General features: G+C 39.8%; 2 protein-coding genes across 8 annotated transcripts in view; both read left to right on the forward strand.

Annotated features, from left to right (window-relative positions):
- The window catches only part of kif1ab (kinesin family member 1Ab), a 31,802-nt gene extending 26,407 nt beyond the window's left edge, over nt 1–5,395 (forward strand). For all 7 annotated transcript variants that reach the window (XM_037788146.1, XM_037788145.1, XM_037788149.1 and 4 more), the window contains one exon: nt 557–5,395. In XM_037788146.1, the coding sequence (XP_037644074.1) occupies nt 557–623 (67 nt within the window). In that variant the 3' untranslated portion in view covers nt 624–5,395. The remainder of the gene's footprint in view (nt 1–556) is intronic.
- A 4,539-nt stretch (nt 5,396–9,934) lies between these two features.
- On the forward strand, nt 9,935–16,530 carry espnlb (espin like b). The gene is made up of 5 exons (XM_037788372.1): nt 9,935–9,949; nt 11,649–11,784; nt 11,958–12,076; nt 13,268–13,447; nt 14,873–16,530. Exons 1-5 carry the CDS (start codon nt 9,935–9,937, stop codon nt 16,448–16,450), a joined length of 2,028 nt encoding a protein of 675 aa, XP_037644300.1. The 3' UTR covers nt 16,451–16,530.
- Nucleotides 16,531–18,662: the final 2,132 nt, after the last annotated feature.

The following is an 18,662-nucleotide window of genomic DNA, read 5'->3' on the forward strand; positions in this document are numbered from 1 at the left end:
AGACACTGTGAAGGAAATATCCACCAAAAACCATCTTGTTCTGTTTAAAACAGCAGCACAGAGGAGCCTGTTTATGTCAGACTTACACATTTTAAATATAACTATGGTAACACTTTCCTATTGGTCTGATAGTTTTATGACAAAACAAAACAGAAACAGCACATCCTAGGTAATAACAATAACCACAGTCATAATTAAACTAAATACAAAGCAGTTTTTCTTAAAAAAAAATGTACATAACTGTACTGTATATACATAGTAAAAAAGGAATATACACAGCAAGGTGCTTTACATTGGACACAATACACTGGTCCTCCACCTGAACACATTTCAGTACAGGGTCCCAGATCTTATCGAACACACCTCTATTTTCATTGTAAAATCTCTCTCTGTACTGTGTTTGTCATTTCTCTCAACAACAAATCATACGAGGGTACAGAGTCCATTTTCCACAATCGCCATTCCAAACAAAACAGACATTTTTGCTTTCCAAATATTTACAAGTTACAATTTTTTTCTCATCTTACCTCCCCTTTCTTGGATCTCCTTTCCTCAGGTCGAAGCTCTCCCGGAGAAAGTCGGTTCAGTCGGCCCCGCCGGTCCCGTCTGCTATGAGGATGTGAGAGGTGAACCGGCCGGGTGGAAAACAACAAACAAAACAATACAATCTAAAAGCTCACCATCCTGCTCTAATGAACATACTCCATATATACAAACTTATACATAAAACCACTTAAATAACCTTCTATATGACGACCGTCCCGGTCCCAAACATCACTCGATCGCTCATCCCAACAAAACTGTCTTTTCTCTCTTTTTTCAGTCGCCACCTCAAAACCCTGCATGGTGTGCTCCCTCCTGACCTTTAGAAGAAACATAAGACAAACTAACCACCCCAACCCGTCAATAAACGTACCTCTGCTGGGCATTGGGACTAGTTTTGATTAGCTGTCATGTATAAATCTGTCATCTGTGAGGCTTACAGTTCCCTGTAGAGCGTTAGTATGTGGTCAGTCCCTCCTTCATTCATAGTAACTGAAGACAAGTCCCAGTTTTAAATCAACCATTCATGTATTTCTAATAAACGCCATCAGGTGAGGGGGAAACTGCAAACATCAAACCGGATGTTTCTCTTTGTAGAAGTGTGTTAAGTGCAGGGATGATCGCTCCTTATACATCCATCATATACTGTACATTACCTCAGCTCTACAGCATAGAGTAGTTGTTGCACTGCAGAGGTTTCAGATCAGCCATTTTAACATTGAAGTAGCATGAGGGATTTGTTAGGACAAAAGGGTACGTTGTTGTTCCTGTGTCGTTTTTGTTTTTAATTCCATGAAAACTGAGTTCGTTGGCTAGATTAAGGCAAAATAATCCATTACCAGGAGAGATAACTCATGTCCTTGCCTTGTTCTCGTTATGTGCTTCTTTTTAAATTAATAATGCATAAAGAATAATGTTATTTATTGTTGCTATTGTAGGTTTTTCTGCACTGTTATTTATTTGTGACAGGACCAATGACCAGTTTTGTTGCATGGCACTTTATCGTCTTTATTGAGTTAATGTATTGTATTTAACCAAAGCATTCATTTCTTGTTTTAATTGTTTCAAATCATTGTCCACTATGCTGCCATGTTGGCAGACATTTAGGATGTTAAAGAAATAGTTTGACATTTACGGAAATACACTTATTTGCTTTCAAGATATAGATGAAAAGATTGATACCACTACAGTCTGTAAATATGAAGCTACAGCCAGTTAGCTTAGCTTAGCATAAAGACTGGAAGCAGGGGTAGACAGCTAGCTTGTCCAAAAGTAGCAAAATCCAGCCACCATTACCTCTAAAGCTCACTGATAACACATTATATCTCATTTGTTTAAGCCGTACACAAACTGAAGCGTATAAAGTTGAGATTTTACGGGAAGTTATGTGCTGGGCTATTTATTGGCGACTTCCAGGACAAACGAAGGTACTAATTAGATATAACGTGTAACTTAGTGAGCTTTAAAGGTGCTGGTAGCCATAGACTGTATATAATAAGTGGACGTCGTCACCGTGACGTCACTCATTGGACTGTGGACTGCTGTTTTGAAGCCTTGACTTTGTCATTTTGGGCATCACCAGACTGGTGACTGCTATACAATCAGACTTCTTTTTGCAACCAGAGGAGTCGCCCCCTGCTGGATATTAGATAGAATGCAAGTTAAAGGCACTTCCGGACTGGCTTCACTTTTCAGACCTGGACGTAGCCCACTGCTGGTAGACAGTTTCCCTGTTTCCGCTTTTTATGCTAAGCTAACTGTCTTCTCGGTACAATAGTTATATGCATAACCTCCAATTTTAGCTTTTGGCAAGAAAGCGAATGAGCATATTTCCCTAATCATTAAACTATTTCTTTAAACTAATCAATTATACCTAAATTAAGATGTTTTACATGATAGATACACCAGGAGGTCAACTGTTATGTGCGTAGTTTAACTTTAATCAAATAAGCACTTATTCTGTCTGTTATGGGCCAGCGGAGTTGCGACAGTAAATAAGTTTACTATTTAAGTCTCCTCTCGTAGCTAAATGGAAAGTTGTAATTGACCATGGACCTGTAATCTGTTGAAGGCGGTTGCTTTTGGTGGGCAAGAGCGTTGTCCATGCACCAGATAGTGCCTCCCTGTGTTCATCTCTCTCTCTCCTCTCCCGCCTTCATCGTTGTCTCTGACACCAACACTGAAGTTAGTAACACGTGTCCAAGATTAAGCTTTTATGTAGAGTAAAAGTAGATGCTGTGAATCTTTTTTTATGTCAATGTTTTGGAGAGTGAATATTATCAATGATGCTATATAGTAAGTACCAGTACAGCGTATATCTCATTATCATTAACTGTAAATGTTGCATTTTAAAGCACTCCCCCCCCTCTTAGCTTTTGTACTGTAGCTGCTAGATATTTGACAGCTTGATGCTCGTGGCAGAAACCAGTACAGTATGATTAGCTTGGTGTTGTTATGACTTTTATGTTCAGGGATGGTTTCTAGTTGCTTTTAACTACTGTCTGTTGTTTTGCATTATACCAAGATGACCCCAAATGTTGGTTTGAGATCAATATCAGTGGAAGGAAAAAGGTAACAAAAAAATAGTTTGCCTTTGCCAGAAAGAATGTTTAAGGTGGACATTATTTTGAATTTTGTATTTGCATTTCAAGGGACTAGTGGAGTGCCCATTTGGAGTGTGTGCCCGTCTGGAACGAGCCGATGCTTGGCCCCTAGAATTTCTTCTTGCAGTGTTGTCGAGACTGCTTGTACCCGCCAAGTGTGAAATTGATTGGATGAACAGTTCTCGAGATATACGAAGGGCCGTCATACCTACATAAACAGAAAGATTCTTCCTTTATATTTAGATGATGCTGCTAAAGCGCCACTTATTGGCCAAATGGCACCAAATTAGCTATGGTCACTCAGACATCATATCTACACATGTCCACCAAATGTGGTCACAATAGCACAAAGCGTTTAGGAGATATTACATTTTTTCTAATACAAGCCCTGCCCACAGCATTTGAGCTAACTTTGAGGACCAGCGTTAGCAAAGCTGTATTGAATATCAAAAATCCCAAAAAGTAACATTTTCCAGCGTATTCCAAAGATGTTCTGTACCAAATTTGGTGACGATTTGACAAAAGTCAAAATGGTGGAAAATCAGTCTAGACACAAATGAGCGTGACTTTTATGGACAGATTTGTCTGGACCCATAACATTTTTTGTGTCTGAGACTTACGATTCAAAAGTTACAGGCCAAAACATAAAGTTCATTGTTATAGTGCCACCATCTGGCCAAATTGCACCACATTTCACACTGCACTCCCTTGGGTTCTGAGCAATACACCTGCCAAGTGTAAAGTCGAGCGGACGGACGGTTCTCGAGATATGCGAAGGACACACAGAAGAACAGACAGAAGGACAGACAGAGATTACCTGCTTTATTGTTAGAGGTTAGACACCAGTATTATTCCATTCTAATTCTTATTCTTTTGTAAATCTCTATCAAAGAAATGGTCAGCCAACCATTTTGTCTTTGCCACGTTCCTCTTGTTTCTTGTTTGAGTGGTTGTGATCATCTTTTTGTTAAACCTGACTTGTAATCAGATAATTGAAAGTATTTTGTACGCCAGAGGTCAACCAACCTGTTGAGCAATGCAGCCTAATACTTAAAATAATCTGTACAAAATCTGTTATATTTCCCATTTAACTTTAGATTTGTTGTAATTTGTGGCTTCTTTGATTTTAGAAATGATATTCTGTCTGTTAGCAAATGGGATTACATCCTTTATTTCTGGGTCATTTTGGTATAATCAGCTTTGTTTTGTAAAAATGTTTGTAGATAGTATATATATATATATATATACAGTATGTTGTCTGCTGGAACAGAAGACAAATGGAAAGTTTTATTTATAAAGTTTAGAAGGATGGATTATGTTCTTATAGTATATTGCACTCATGCACAAGGCATCTTTATTTAATTTGATTTCGTATGATGATGTTTTCAGAATGTATGGAAGATACTGGTTTGTGTTTTATTACGACCCTGTCCTGAAGGGAGAAGATTAGATTCTGTAACTGCCATTTTTTTGCTTCAGCAATCAACCCACCAACAACAACACTGCACCAAATTACATTGATTTTTTTTAGGCAGATGACTTGCAATGCTTCCAGCCCTAATAGTTCAAGGGTATCATGTTTAAAGAAACACTTTGTGAGGCAGTTTTAGTGCTCCGGCCAAATAATTGTTGAAAGGTAAATGAGTTGATTTATATTTGGCTGCTTTTTAACTGTCATAGCTCTGGATCGAAGCATGCAGGTCCACTTCTCTTCTGCTGTCCCTCTCTCCTGCCTTACCGCTTGCTAATGACAACAGCTTTCCCCCCCTGAAGTGCTGCTTGTAAAGTATTGTCATTCATGATCCTTGTAATGACTAACTGGAAAACCCTCCTCTTGGCTCTGTCTTGTATATAAATGGAGATTTTCTGTGTTGGGTCTCATCACACAGATGATATTAACTCTCTCTTCCTCTGTATACCATGATGAATAAGAATAACTGGCCTGCTGCTTCGTCAAGTGTCACCCCAGAGTAGAGAGTGCTGATCGGAGATCAGTTTTGCACACGTCAGCTCAGTGTGGGTGAGGTGGCCATCGTGGACCGGGTAGATGATCCCCAGGTCTGTCACTCTTGCTCTGAGCTGCCTGACAGAAGCAGAAACGGGTCTCAGCCTGTGATGAAGTCTTAATCTCAGTGCTCACGTTTATCTTTTGAGTGTTCTGGAGTTCTTTCTCATGTCTGTGGACACGTAACAAAAGTTGTCAGAAAAAAACAAGGCGAATAAATAAATGAGTGTTGAAACTTATGCAATATCTTAGCGTGATGTCTTTGATTGTTCACATTTATCATTACACAATATGTACAGTTGGCTCACAGGAAACCTCATATTATGTAGGGATACACTGATTAGACTTTTTCAGTCCAGATACTGATAGCGGTACTTGGGCTTTGGGTATCGGCTGATACCGTGTACAGACTTGATACCAGTGTTTAAATAATAAGTTGCATGCCTCACTGTGTGGAAGTGACTGAGATCATTCTTTTATATGTAAAGCAACATCAGGCTTGACTTAAACATTGCTTTCCTAACTTTTTAAAACAAAATGTAATAAATACATAGATATAAATTTACTGAATTGGTATTTATTATTAAAATAATAAATTGGACACCAGCAACTTGGTAAAAATCTTCAAAATTAACAGTAATTACAATTCAAGTGGAAACCTTTTTAATGCAGCAACAAATTGTTCAAAACTTAAACAGCAATTAAAATTCCAGTCTATAATGTATATAGTGTATAGATGTAGAATTGAAACGCCTATATGAGTCAGTATCGGCCCGATATCCGATCTGGTATTGGCAAACTGTCAGATTTAATTTTCATATTAGTTTGAATGCACAATATGAACAGAAAAAGCTGAACAGAATTATGACAGTCGGGTATTAAATTCCTAAATCCAGTCTGGATTCTGCGTTCGCTCCTTCCTTTCAATGAGAAAACATGATCTGTGCAGCACATTGTGTTCCCCGGGCGATAATGTCTACTGGAAATAAAACCGTTCCTGATCTCATCAGGTTTAACATGTACAGTAAAGAGACAAAACATGACCCCAACAGGACAGTGTTTTTGCTGACAGAGCAACCTGATAAATGGATTAAGTAACATCACGATCTTCTCATGTCTGTTGCGTAACAGTTTGTACGTCTGCTCAGGGTGAACGCCTGTGTGAGACTGTTCTTCTGCGTTTGTGCAGCCCTCCATTATTGATTATGTACTCAGCTGCCGCGGGGCCAGTCAGACTAATCCCCTAATAACGGAGGCAGAAGTACTGGACTCGACACAAAGGCCCTGGGCTGAGTGAGGGGCATCCGCCTCCCATCAGGCACTGGGGTTACAGCACACTATTGACGAACAATCAGTTTGGTAAGATAACTGTAGGTCTTTTCTATGTAATGAATGTTGAATATTTAATCATGTGTTGTGTGTCTGTTTCCTCTGTCTACCTGTCTACCTGCCCTCACTGTTTGTACTGTACACAGCAATGCAGCGAGGTAAACACACTTCCAATAAATAAAGGTTGAAGACAGTAGGCGACCTTTAAAATGTTCACTGAAAGCAATTGTGAAAAAGGGAAAATGTGGAAACAGCATTAGACGACAAATTTAATTGTAGTGATTACAAACTAAAAGAAAGAATAAAAAAACGCAGCAGCGAAGTGCAGCTTGCCGCAATTATTACATTTTTCTGCAGCCATGAGGCGGTAAGAAATTCTTTGTAACATAAGTCAACATGTCATAGGAGTCACAGCTCTGTTTACTGATTGGCCAGGTACTCTCTGGCCGCACTTTGCCACTAAAAATTGGTCAAGAAATTAACCCACAAGTTGCGATTGTGCGAAAACTCTTGTGAGACTCGCTGCCCAACGACCTATCCTTAACTTTACATTGTGAGGTCAATGCCTAACCTCAACCATCTTGCGAGTTTCACAACTTGTGTGTTACCTTCTAGACCACACAACCTCAAAAGTCAAACTATCCCCAATTTTTAGTTTGACCGCACTTCGGCGCGGTATCCAAACAGCCACAGCTTGCTTTGCTTGGGGCGACCACTGCAGTTATCCATAGACATTGCATGGCAGCTCGCTGCAGACCGCACTTCGCTGCTCCTCTGGTGTGTTTTCAGCCATAAAAATAAAGAGTTAATCCAAACATTTTAAAATAAATGAATACAGTAACAAGAAAACTGGTTTCACAATAGATTAACTGTCAAATTAGCTGGAATTTCTCTCATGCCAGGAAAAACGTACGAAACAAATATCGCCAGTGTCAGATCAAGATTAAGTCCATGTAAAAAGTTCAATACAGTAATTAATCTAGCAAATACACTGTAATCCACAACAATACAAGTAAAAAGAGTAAAAGGAATTAGAGTAACAGTTAGCTGAACAGTAACTTAAAGGGACTGTTTGTAAGAATCAGAAATTGGTTGTAACAGCGACACCTGTTGCCGTTAAGTCCTGTGCCGTGTGCACATGCTACGTGAATGTGAGCGAGCATCCGTCAAAACAGTGAGGCGACACACGTCAGCTAAAACCACAATATCTCTCTATATTTCACCTGCTTGGCAGTAATGTTAGCTGACCAGACGAAGGTCTCCATGAATCAATGCTGATCCTAGTGTTGGTTTTTCCTGCCTCAGCCACCCGAACGCGGTCGGAGGAAACAGGGAAGACACCGGCACCCGGTCAGAGACGATAACGTAACTCGCTGTAGAGCCCTGTCACTTCACAAGACACGGGAAACCTCTGTTGGTCTGGAGGAGCTGCAGCAGTTATTTCTGCACAAACGTCCACTGTACATTCACTAGATACTAGAGCTAAATTAACTCTTCTGCAGTGTGTAGTGTAGAGGTGGAGCGAAATAACGAGAATGAGCGCTGCGTGTGGGTGAAGGCAAGCAGGTAGGCAGAGGAGCAGAGGAGCAGAGACTCCGGCCCTGGAGACCAAAGCTACGGTCTCCCCCGTGTCCTCCGACCGCGGCCAACACTGTTTAACAGACGGGCTTCACTAGATATAACATTTTGCGGTTTTGGTACTTCCGTGTAGTTTGTTTTGGAGTCCAACAAGGAGTAGATCAAAGATGCTTGGTCATGGATGTAGAAATGTTAGCTTAGCTATGGAACTGTGCCAGTAAGGGTTGCTATAGCAACAGAATGTTCAGCTGCTGGTGCCAGAATAATTAATAATAAATAATAATAATAATATACTTAACTCCATGTTGCTCAAAAGCCAAATCTGTGTGCCACCAGAGGTCAATAGGTCGTGCAACAGGAAGCAGTGGTCAAGCAGCCGTGGATGCGGTGTTGACTGTCGTCTTGTGTCTTAAGTGTGAACACACTAGCACACACACATCTGAGCACGTGAGGAGGTGTTCAAGCACAAGCACACACGCCTGTCCCAGCAGCCTACAGTATGTTGTCTCCTACATACATCCACAGAGCTATTGTCCTATACTTCCAGGTGCAGGTCACCCTATCCCACTTCTTTAATAATGCACACTAAGAAGGCCCCCCAGTCTGAGGTTTGGGTCCAGGTGATGCTGCTCCTTGGTCTGACCGTTTATTGGCTGCTCCCGAGTAAAGAGACAACACCTTCTGGATTTTCTGCCTCAATATTTATCTTTTTTCCATTATAAGTATATTTTTCTGTAATTGTTTGAAACCTATAGCATTCATCCGCTGTCATATTGTTGGTGATTCCGCAGTTTCTGGTCTATACTGTAAGTACTGCATGCATACTGTACGCATTTAGATATATATACCAGATCTTGAATGAAGAATTAGGAGATGTGGAACTTAAGGGACAAAAATTGATATATTAGCATATGATAACAAATATTTTTAATTTATGTTGAGCTATTTGCCGAGTGAAAGTCTTTTTGTCTTCTACTTACTTTTTTTTAAAAAACATTTAAATAAAAATGCACATAATTATGTATTGTGTTTTTAGACGGTGACATTTTAACCTTTCTTTAACCAACAAAGCCTAACTGAGATAAAATATCATCTCTTTTTCAGTAGTGCCCTGGCAATCTTAGCAATAACAATGAGTTACAGACAAACGCATAAGACAAACTACACAATGTTTTAATTTCAAGTATATTAAAAATAATTGTCAGTAACAGGTGGACTGAAAGCATTAGATTGGTAAATGCACTAAATACAATGCATTTAGCATAGGCTATAAAAAATATCAAACATGTTTCAGTCACATGGGTGGAATGAAGATATTAGATGAGAAATGTACTTAACATCAGATCTGTCAAAATGATATTACTGTATGTTGAGCATAAAGCATTTAGCTATCACTAACTAGGCATCTGACTTCTTTCATTGCTTTATCTAATTGGGAGAAACACTGTAATTGTCCGTGTAGTATTTAGGCTATTGAATGGCGTGTGAGAAAGTGCTGTTTATCAGTAAGGTTACCTGAAGCAGGATATCATGTCTCTTTAAACTCTAACACACTTTCTCCTGCTCTGTGTGTGGGCTACGCTACCTTCACTGATCGGGCTCCTGTTTCACCACTTCTTGTTTCTGTTCCAAGTACTACGAGCCGTGGCCTCTTGTTCTTTTTAAACTGAGCATGTGTGGCATCAAGGGGGTCTCGGTCTCTTAGAAGATTGCTTTGAAATCGTTTACAGCTCTGTGTCACATTTCTCTCCAGGAGGGGTCCTGTTCTGCTCACGTTGTCTGGTTGATTGTTACTGTATTGTATTCTTGTTGTCATTTTCAGAAAGAGGAGCTCCTGCTGCTTTGAACGTCCGAACTGTGGATGAAAAGGGCCAACATGGAGAACAGCAAGGTGACCAATCATCAGTGCAGGGACTGATATAACAGTAGGAGACTTTAACCCGTCAAACAGAGGTGCAACTAACATCAGTGCTGGAAAGAAGCCGTTATTAATATTACCCGCTTTTCCTGCTATGACAGGGGAACATTTATTTAGCATCCCAAGGGGAGCATGCAAAACGTTATTTTTGGCATCAAAACCACTGTAGTTACCCTTGGCGTCACTTTAGGTTTAGGCAACAAAACCACTGTAGTTACCCTTGGCGTCACTTTAGGTTTAGGCAACAAAACCACTATAGTTAGGTTTAAGAAAGAACCACATACGTAGTTGGGTTTAAAGCTACTATGTTTGTACATTGAAAATGAAACTGATTGTTGTGAACACGGGACACAAATGCACAGCTGACCCATCCACTTCCCCTCCCGCCCGCCCTTAGTGTGTCTTTTCACGTCACCACACTCTCGGCGAATTTTCTCAGAACGTTTACTGTTGCGCAGATGCAGGGCCGGCTCTAGCCCTTTTGGTGCCCTAAGAGAAATTTGGATTTGGAGAGCCCCGTAAACAGCATCACATCAGACATCACATTGGTATTAAGACAAAAATTAAGATTTTAAAATATAAATATATAAATACAGTATTTATTAAATAAACAATTAGTCCCTGATATTGTTGGCTTAAAAGTGTTTGGTAAGTTTCACTACAACAAGAGTTACAGGGGAGAAAAGTGTATTTCTTTCTTACTTTCTATATTTGTTTATTTGTTACCTTAATGCAGAAAATGAGGAAGGGTACCCACCAGCATTTAAATGTTTAAATGTTTTTTGTTTTTTTTAAGAGGGCGACCAGCGCCCCCCACAAGGTAGTGCCCTAGGCGACCGCCTATATGGCCTATGCCTTAAGCCAGTCCTGCGTGCGGATGGGTTTACATTGTAGTTAATGGAAAGCCATCATACGGGCGCTAAAGCGGGCCTCATGCGGCGGTATCGAATGCCGATGGCCCATAACAGAAACAATGGGAACCAATGCCTTTGAGTACAACAACATTATCTGCTTAACCGATTGCACATTGTAGACTGCTGAGAGTTAAAACAGGAAATGCTTATAAAAAAAAGCTTCTAGTTGATTTACATAAAAATAAATATACCGCATAAGATTAGTATTCTCATTTATCATCACTGACCTATAAATATCTATGTACCCATTTACAGTTTTGTTTACCCATTTACAAATCTCAATACACTGGGAAATCTGAATACAGATTTGGAGATTTTTTTGTACTCATTTTCAAATCTGATTACACACACACAGATTCTGAATACACATTTGCAGATTCCTGTACACATTCACAAATCTCAGTATACATTTAGAAATTATTTTACACAATTACAAATTTGATTAAACACACACTGATTGAGATACAGTTACATAACTTTCCACAGACATTTGCAAATAGTTCTGCTACATTAATGCCCCTTTACATATAGGCTGCTGTAAACAAGGATGAGCAATTTAGGCACCAAAACAAAAATGAATCACTGGATCTTGTTGTTATATTCTCATGCCATGTAGACCTACTTTTAAAGGATCAGTTTACATAAATTACAAAATATCAACATACAAATAAAAGCACTATTTATGGAAAGTGGGAAAACAAAGTTGAACTGTCCCTTTAAGCATTGCTCACCCCTGCTGTGTGTGTGTGTGTCCCCAGCAGCCAGTGAAGGAGGTGCTCCCCCTGCCTCGCCACCCTTCCACACTTCCTGTGACCTCTTCCTCTCTGACCCCTGCTGCCACTTTAAAGAAACACACCACAGGCTCCATGCAGAATGTTCAGGTGGCCTCGTCAGGTGATTAACAAAGACACCACATGGTTGCATTTCATTATGTACGACTGAAAATGAACCAACACTAACCACAATACTTTACACATGACTGGTACTTTTTGTTTAAACAACAAAAAGAAAGAAATATTGATTAAATTTAAAACTGAATTGTTGATGTTGGTTATGTTTGTTTACAGTGGTGACATCATTCAGCCACCTGAAGCCTCCAGAGAGAGATCTCACCCTGATGTCCCACATGAAGTCTATCAAGTCTCTGAGGCACGCTGGCTTCACCGCCGTCTTCACTGGACAAACGGTGAGTCAGCTGACACGACCTTCAAGATAAACATAAACTCTGTATAAAGTGCAAAAAATAACATAAAAGATGTCTGATGATATTGCCTTCAAGATAAATGGGAATGTAATACAAAAACAAAGTGTACTGTACATGGGTAGAAAAGTAGATGTTGTGGTGTGAAGTTTGTTCTACTGCAAAATAAATGCATTATAGTATGGGTCTTCACATTTTAAAGGCCCTGCACTACGTCCGTCAAGCCAGCTAATTAGTTGAAAACTCTCGGGGAGTCCCCAAGCTAAGCAGCCATATCAAAACAGACCACACAACAGTGATTTTCAACATAAAAGTCATAGTTCACCCGAATACAAATTTGAAATGCTTATTTTATACATACAAGTCATTGTGGAGTACATAATCATTGGAGCTAATAACGCGATCATTTCATTATTTCGTATTAACGTAATCTTATTATTGTAATGGTCCATTAGCATATATTAAGCCATTGCTGTTTGTCAAAGTGAATAGATAATCTAAAAGTAGAAATTGTAACACTGAAATATGGAGAGATTCAATAGCATCTGTAACATCTGCACATTGACTCAAGATAAGACTATTGTATAAGTAAATAATACTATAATCCATCCATGATCGTGTCGTAACTGTCCCCAGAGTCGGTGTCAGTTGCAACATCTGACTTCTTCCATTCAAATAAATATTGTGAATGATGTGTCTTATGTAATCATCTTTTAATTGTATGGGTAATTAGCAGACGGATATAAGTTTAATATTTAAAATATGGTTGGTCTAGTCCAAATGGTTTCTGAGTAACTGAGAGAAATGTCTCCACCTGTCTTATTTAAAAAGAATAACTCAGTAAAAGCTTCTCAAATATGCACTTGATGGCTACATACATGACACCACTCGGCATGATGAGAAATCCAAAGCTTGACATAGCTGCCTGGGATTTGCTGAGCTATAATTGGACAGTCACTTTTTATTTTTAATATACAGTATATTTACTTAATTTTGCATGACTTTGAGGACCCACTGGTGCACAGTTGATAATCATATATGTAGTCCATCAGAGGACATAAAGAACATCAGAAAATATACTTGTGTGAGGTTTTTATGATGGTGGATAATGTTATTTTCACAAATCCGGCTTCAGCCCTGACACTCTGACTGTCTTACATGGTTGAACGCTGACAGAAGCTTGACAGTGAGGAGCTGTTGGACGAGGTACCAATCATCGATGTGATCTTGGCTGACATCGACTCCCTGGTGCCCACTCACGATGGAGCCGGCCGCCCCATAGCAGAGTGGAAACGACAGGTGATGGTGCGGCAGCTGCAGGTCAGGCTGCAGGACGAGGAGGAACAGAGGAGACAGGTACACATTCAGCCCTTTCTCATTCCCAAATATCAACGCTTTGTCACTGTTATGTGCAATGTGTGAGTCTGTAGCGATGTAAAAATGCTCTGATGCTATAGCAAGGCTACCAAGACTCAGGTAAACAGATTTAACTTCTAGCAAAATTACACGTAGAGTACAAGATGCACAGACTTTCCACAAAGAAACAATCAGGCGTCTGTCATAGAGCAAAAATCTCACTCAAATCCAAAATATGAAGAAGTTGCAAAAGACACAAGAGACACCTCGAAGTACAACAGAACCTAATGAGAAACATAAGAAAATAAATTTGGTTCATGAAATTCCGTTTGCATGTTTTGTTACTATTTTTTACCAGTAGTGTTGATGGTTGATAAAGTAAAATCAGTTTAATTGTTTCATTTTTCAGTCCATCAATTTAAAAAGTCTCAAGTCCAAACAAAACCATTTGCATTTTGTACTGAAAAAAACTAAATGTCAGCACAGTATGACTTGTGAATAAAAGCTTTGTATATTGTTCATATTTTGTTCTCTTTAAGGAAAAATGCTTTTTGAATATACAGTAGTGTATGATTTTGTTAAAGGAATAGTTCAACATTTTGGGAAATACACTTATCTGCTTTCTTGTCAAGAGTTAGATGAGAAGACACACATGCTATGTTATTTCTTGGCTGAAGAGAACTGACTTCCTGAAGCGATCATTGTGAGGTTGGAAATTACTGCACCCAGCCAAGAAATAGTCCGGTATATAACCCCCTTTAACACCGCAACATGACGTTTTTACACTTGGTTTTTGTACACATTAATCAAACAAGATGTAACTTGTTAATTAGTAATCTTTAGAGGTGCTGATAGGTAGATTTACTGTGCATTCCAATACCCATACTACCATACTATTTAGTACCAGAAAAAGATTTAGTATATCCCAATATGTCAAATGCAGTATGCCAAAAATACCAGGATGTCCCATTATATCCGGTCGCATATTGCAGTATGCAAGCCAGCATGCTTTTCTGGCTATTCTGACCCACAATCCTCTGTGCAGCAGATACAGGAGCAAGAGGGTCAAAGTTCAAGGTGCAATGTTATGAAGAAGTAGTATGTCCCAATTGTATGCATACTGCATGCAACAGTACGTACTTTGTAACGGCAACTGCAGTATGTACTAAAAGTACGAAGAAAAAGTATGCGATTTGAAACGTAGCCTTACCTTTGGACAGAGCCAGCTGTTTCCCCCTGTTTACAGTCTTTGTGCTAAGCTAAGCTAACTGGCTGCTGGCTGGAGCTTCACATTGAATGGACAAACATGAGAGTTGTATCCATTTTCTAATTTAACTTTTCGGCAAGAAAGTGAATAATTTAAAATGTGAAATTGACAAAATCATCTCTCAGGATAGTTTGCTAAAATCATCGTCCCTCTAACAGGATATGAGTACTGACTACACTCCAGAGGACGGCTGGAAGTACTCCCATGCCCACAACGCAGTCTTGGGGCCCTTTGGTGAGCTCCTAACCGAGGACGACCTTGTGTACCTGCAGCAGCAGATCGAGACTGTTTCCCTGCAGAAGCGCTGCCAGGCCTACGAGCTGGAGCTGACCAGGCTGACGGAGGAGCTGAGGGCCATTTTACCCGATCCAATCGTAAACATCTCCCTTAACCAAGAGGTCCTACAGGAGATGGACGCAGAGGGGAAAAAGCACCTGACTTTACCAGGGTGGTGCAACCGTGTCTCAGAGATTGTTAAGAGTATGTCGCTGCTGGTGGCTAATCTGACGCAAACCACAGAAGAAGGGGGTGAGAGGAAGGTAGTGGAAGGCATGATGGAGGACATGAAGGGTTTGCAGGGACTAAATAATAGTTCAGGAATAGATTTAAGTTCAGATCAACAGGGCCAAGAGACAGTGCCAGCACACGGTGAGACCTCTAGTGGATGTAGGATTCCTCATATAGGGATGGCGTCCGCTTTTAGCCATCGTCTGGAGACCAACAGCTACAGCAGAGCACGGAGGGAGAGGGTGGAAAGGGAGATCCAACAGTCTGGGGTATCGGTTAGAAACCTCAGATCAAACTTTGAAGGTCAGATTGGTAGTATTTATCCCTTCGCTGGGGTCGTGAAAGGAGGCCAGGGAGTGTTTGGATCTTCAGGCGTAAACAACCAGCATGCCAACACAGGCCTCAGCTGTGATCCTCCTAAAAAACTCATCCCCGTGATAGAGACTACCAGCTTAAGGAAAGAGCGTATAGTGGTGCTGTTCCTGAGCCATTGGAAGAAATCTGCATATGCTATTTCAGTGAGAGCAGCGAGGCAGAGGCAGGGACAGGAAGCCCTGTCAGGAAGAGTGACGGGAGCATCGCCCCGACAGAAAATCACCTCCATGTTTCAATTCTGCCAACAACGAGGCGCTGTGGACAAGATGCTAAATTCCTGGAGGAGTAAACCAGTGCTCAAAGATGCACAGAAGTCCTGTTTGTCCTCACAAAATCCACCACCTCGAATCACCTACTCCCCAGAGCAATTCCTACCGGACGTGGATGGTGTCGCAGCGACCCACGACAGCTTGACCCTTGATCTCTTCATGCTGGGATACTTCCACATCTTAGAGCAAGAGCTGTCGCCTGAGGAGAGGAAGATGAGGCATCTACTCTGCTTCGAAGTCTTTGACCACGTTGGCAGTTTCTCCTGGGAGATGGTGAGGAACTTCCACAAGGCCGTTCTCCAGGAAATCCAGGCCGGGAGTCGACAGTGGAGCGACGGCTTCGAGGACATCAAAGTTCGCTTCTTTGGGGACTCGAGACCATGCCGCTGTCCATCACCGTCACCATCATTGTTGTCAGATTCCAGACTCGTACCCAAAGTTATAGTTCAAACTGCGACTCCCGATGAGTGTGGCAGTGACACGAACTTCTCTTGTTTCAACAACGAAGACATTTGTAAATATATTGACCGTAGCTTTGCTTTCTGGAAAGAGAAGGAGGCGGAGCTGTTTGATTTTGAACATTAGTGTTAAGGTTCACGTTGACTTTTTTGTACGAAATGATGACATGTTAGTGTGTTTATGTTGGTAAAGTGACGGGAGCTGAATAAAATTCGGTTTAGAATGCATTATTGACCCCATTATTATGGCAAACTTAATTGATAATTACAGTAATTAGTTGATTACTGACAAACAAAGGCCTCCAAGTTATGCATTCAATTATCCTTTACATCCATTTTCTGCAAACACAAAATTATCCTTTCCATTTAAATAAGCTTTTTGGAATCATTTTATACAATTCAATGACTGCATTAAGATCTGAGAGGATTCTTATCATTTGTTAGCGCTCTATTGCCACTTCAAGGAGTCAATTTGCTAATCATGTTAAGTACTACTAAACATGTGAAAACACTTAGCTCTGTTCCCTTATGCAATCATGGGTTGACCTGCATACCAACTGGGGGCTTGGAGTTTAAAAGTTGGGGGGATTTACCAGGCAGAGAGGATCTAATGAAAGATGCCTCCAGGTTGCATCATGGGAAGTGTAGGATCCAGGGTCTTCCTGAAGTTGGACTCATACCAGGGACTAAAAGTCAGGATTTCTCGGCCACTGCTGCATCAGTTTTGACCCGTTCTTGTTTTAACCTGCCTCCCTTGAGACCCCTAACTTAATGGACATCTAATATTAAATAGCTGGAATGCCCCTTTAAATCCTCACACATTCAGTTGTTGGTGGTTTAAAGGGGGTCTATGTAAGAATCAGAAATTGCTTATTAAGAGACAACAACAACAAATCAGTAAGATAATGTAAAAGAAAGGTGAAAAACAGCTATATAATGTATCTTTAAACAGTAAATTAACTGTAAAATACTGTGAAATTAATAAAAAAAACAGTTCAAACTGTATTTTTCATTAACAGTACAAAGCTGTAAATTCCAGCGACAGTATAATAATGTTAATTTTACAGTAACATAAAGGCAACCCTGCTGCCAGTTCTTTACTGTTATTTTACTGGGAAATTCTTAACAGAGTTAGTTTCCAATTATTGACATGTTTATCGCCTTACATGTCTGAGAACATTCCACCACTGGTTTTACTTTACTTAATCATTGTAATGAGCCTTAATGTCAGAGTCATGAATGTGTTTTATTCTCTTCTATCTTCCATCACAGTTTCTTTACGTTTCCTATAGAAAGGTGACGGATTTGAAATAGGTGAGGTCGCCTATGCACACTGGCTCCTCTAAAGTGACATCTTCAAATTGTCCGAACAACAGTCTAAAATATATTCAATTCACTATAATATGTGACAAAGAAAAGCTACAAGCCTCACATTTCAGAAGCTGGAACAAGAATATGTTTGGTATTTTTTGCTGTGAAAATTAACCTAAAAAATTAGTTGCAGATACATTTTCTGTTGATCGACTAATCAAATAATTTGTCATTTCTGTATGCATTATATAGCTGTAAATATAGAGGAGTAAAAACTACAATATTTATCTTAGAAATAGGATGTAGGTATAGCATTAAAAAAAAGTACACTTGAATAAATGTACTTTCCACCACTTGTTTTACTTTACTTTATCACTGTAATGAGCATTTATGTCAGAGTCACGAATGTTTTTATTATCTTCTATCCTCCATCACAGTTTCTTTACGTTTCCTATAGATAAAGGTGACGGATTTGAAATAGGTGAGGTCGCCCATGCACACTGGCTCCTCTAAAGTCCTCCTAACAGTCTAAAACATATTCAGTTCACTATCATATGTGACAAAGAAAAGCTACAAGCCTCACATTTCAGAAGCTGGAACAAGAATATGTTTGTTATTTTTTGCTGTGAAAATTAACCTAAAAAAATAGTTGCAGATACATTTTCTGTTGATCGACTAATCAAATAATTTTTCAGTTCTAAATTGAAATACTTTATATAGTGTTTGGCATCTGTAAAGTCACTATAGCTGTAAATATAGAGGAGTAAAAAGCACAATATTTATCTTAGAAATAGGATGTAGGTATAGCATTAAAAAAAAGTACACTTGAATAAATGTACTTTCCACCACTTGTTTTACTTTACTTTATCACTGTAATGAGCATTTATGTCAGAGTCACGAATGTTTTTATTATCTTCTATCCTCCATCACAGTTTCTTTACGTTTCCTATAGATAAAGGTGACGGATTTGAAATAGGTGAGGTCGCGCATGCGCACTGGCCCCTCTAGAACTGACAGGAGGATGCTGA

The sequence above is a fragment of the Sebastes umbrosus genome, chromosome 12 (assembly GCF_015220745.1).
Source record: "Sebastes umbrosus isolate fSebUmb1 chromosome 12, fSebUmb1.pri, whole genome shotgun sequence".
Taxonomy (NCBI): Eukaryota; Metazoa; Chordata; class Actinopteri; order Perciformes; family Sebastidae; genus Sebastes; species Sebastes umbrosus.

Bases quoted from the DNA above. Each gene is read 5' to 3' on its own strand.
- espnlb (XM_037788372.1), top strand. The intron at 11,785-11,957 runs GTGATTAACAAA...GTTTGTTTACAG, and splicing joins TGTTCAGGTGGCCTCGTCAG to TGGTGACATCATTCAGCCAC. The intron at 13,448-14,872 runs GTACACATTCAG...TCCCTCTAACAG, and splicing joins AGGAGGAACAGAGGAGACAG to GATATGAGTACTGACTACAC.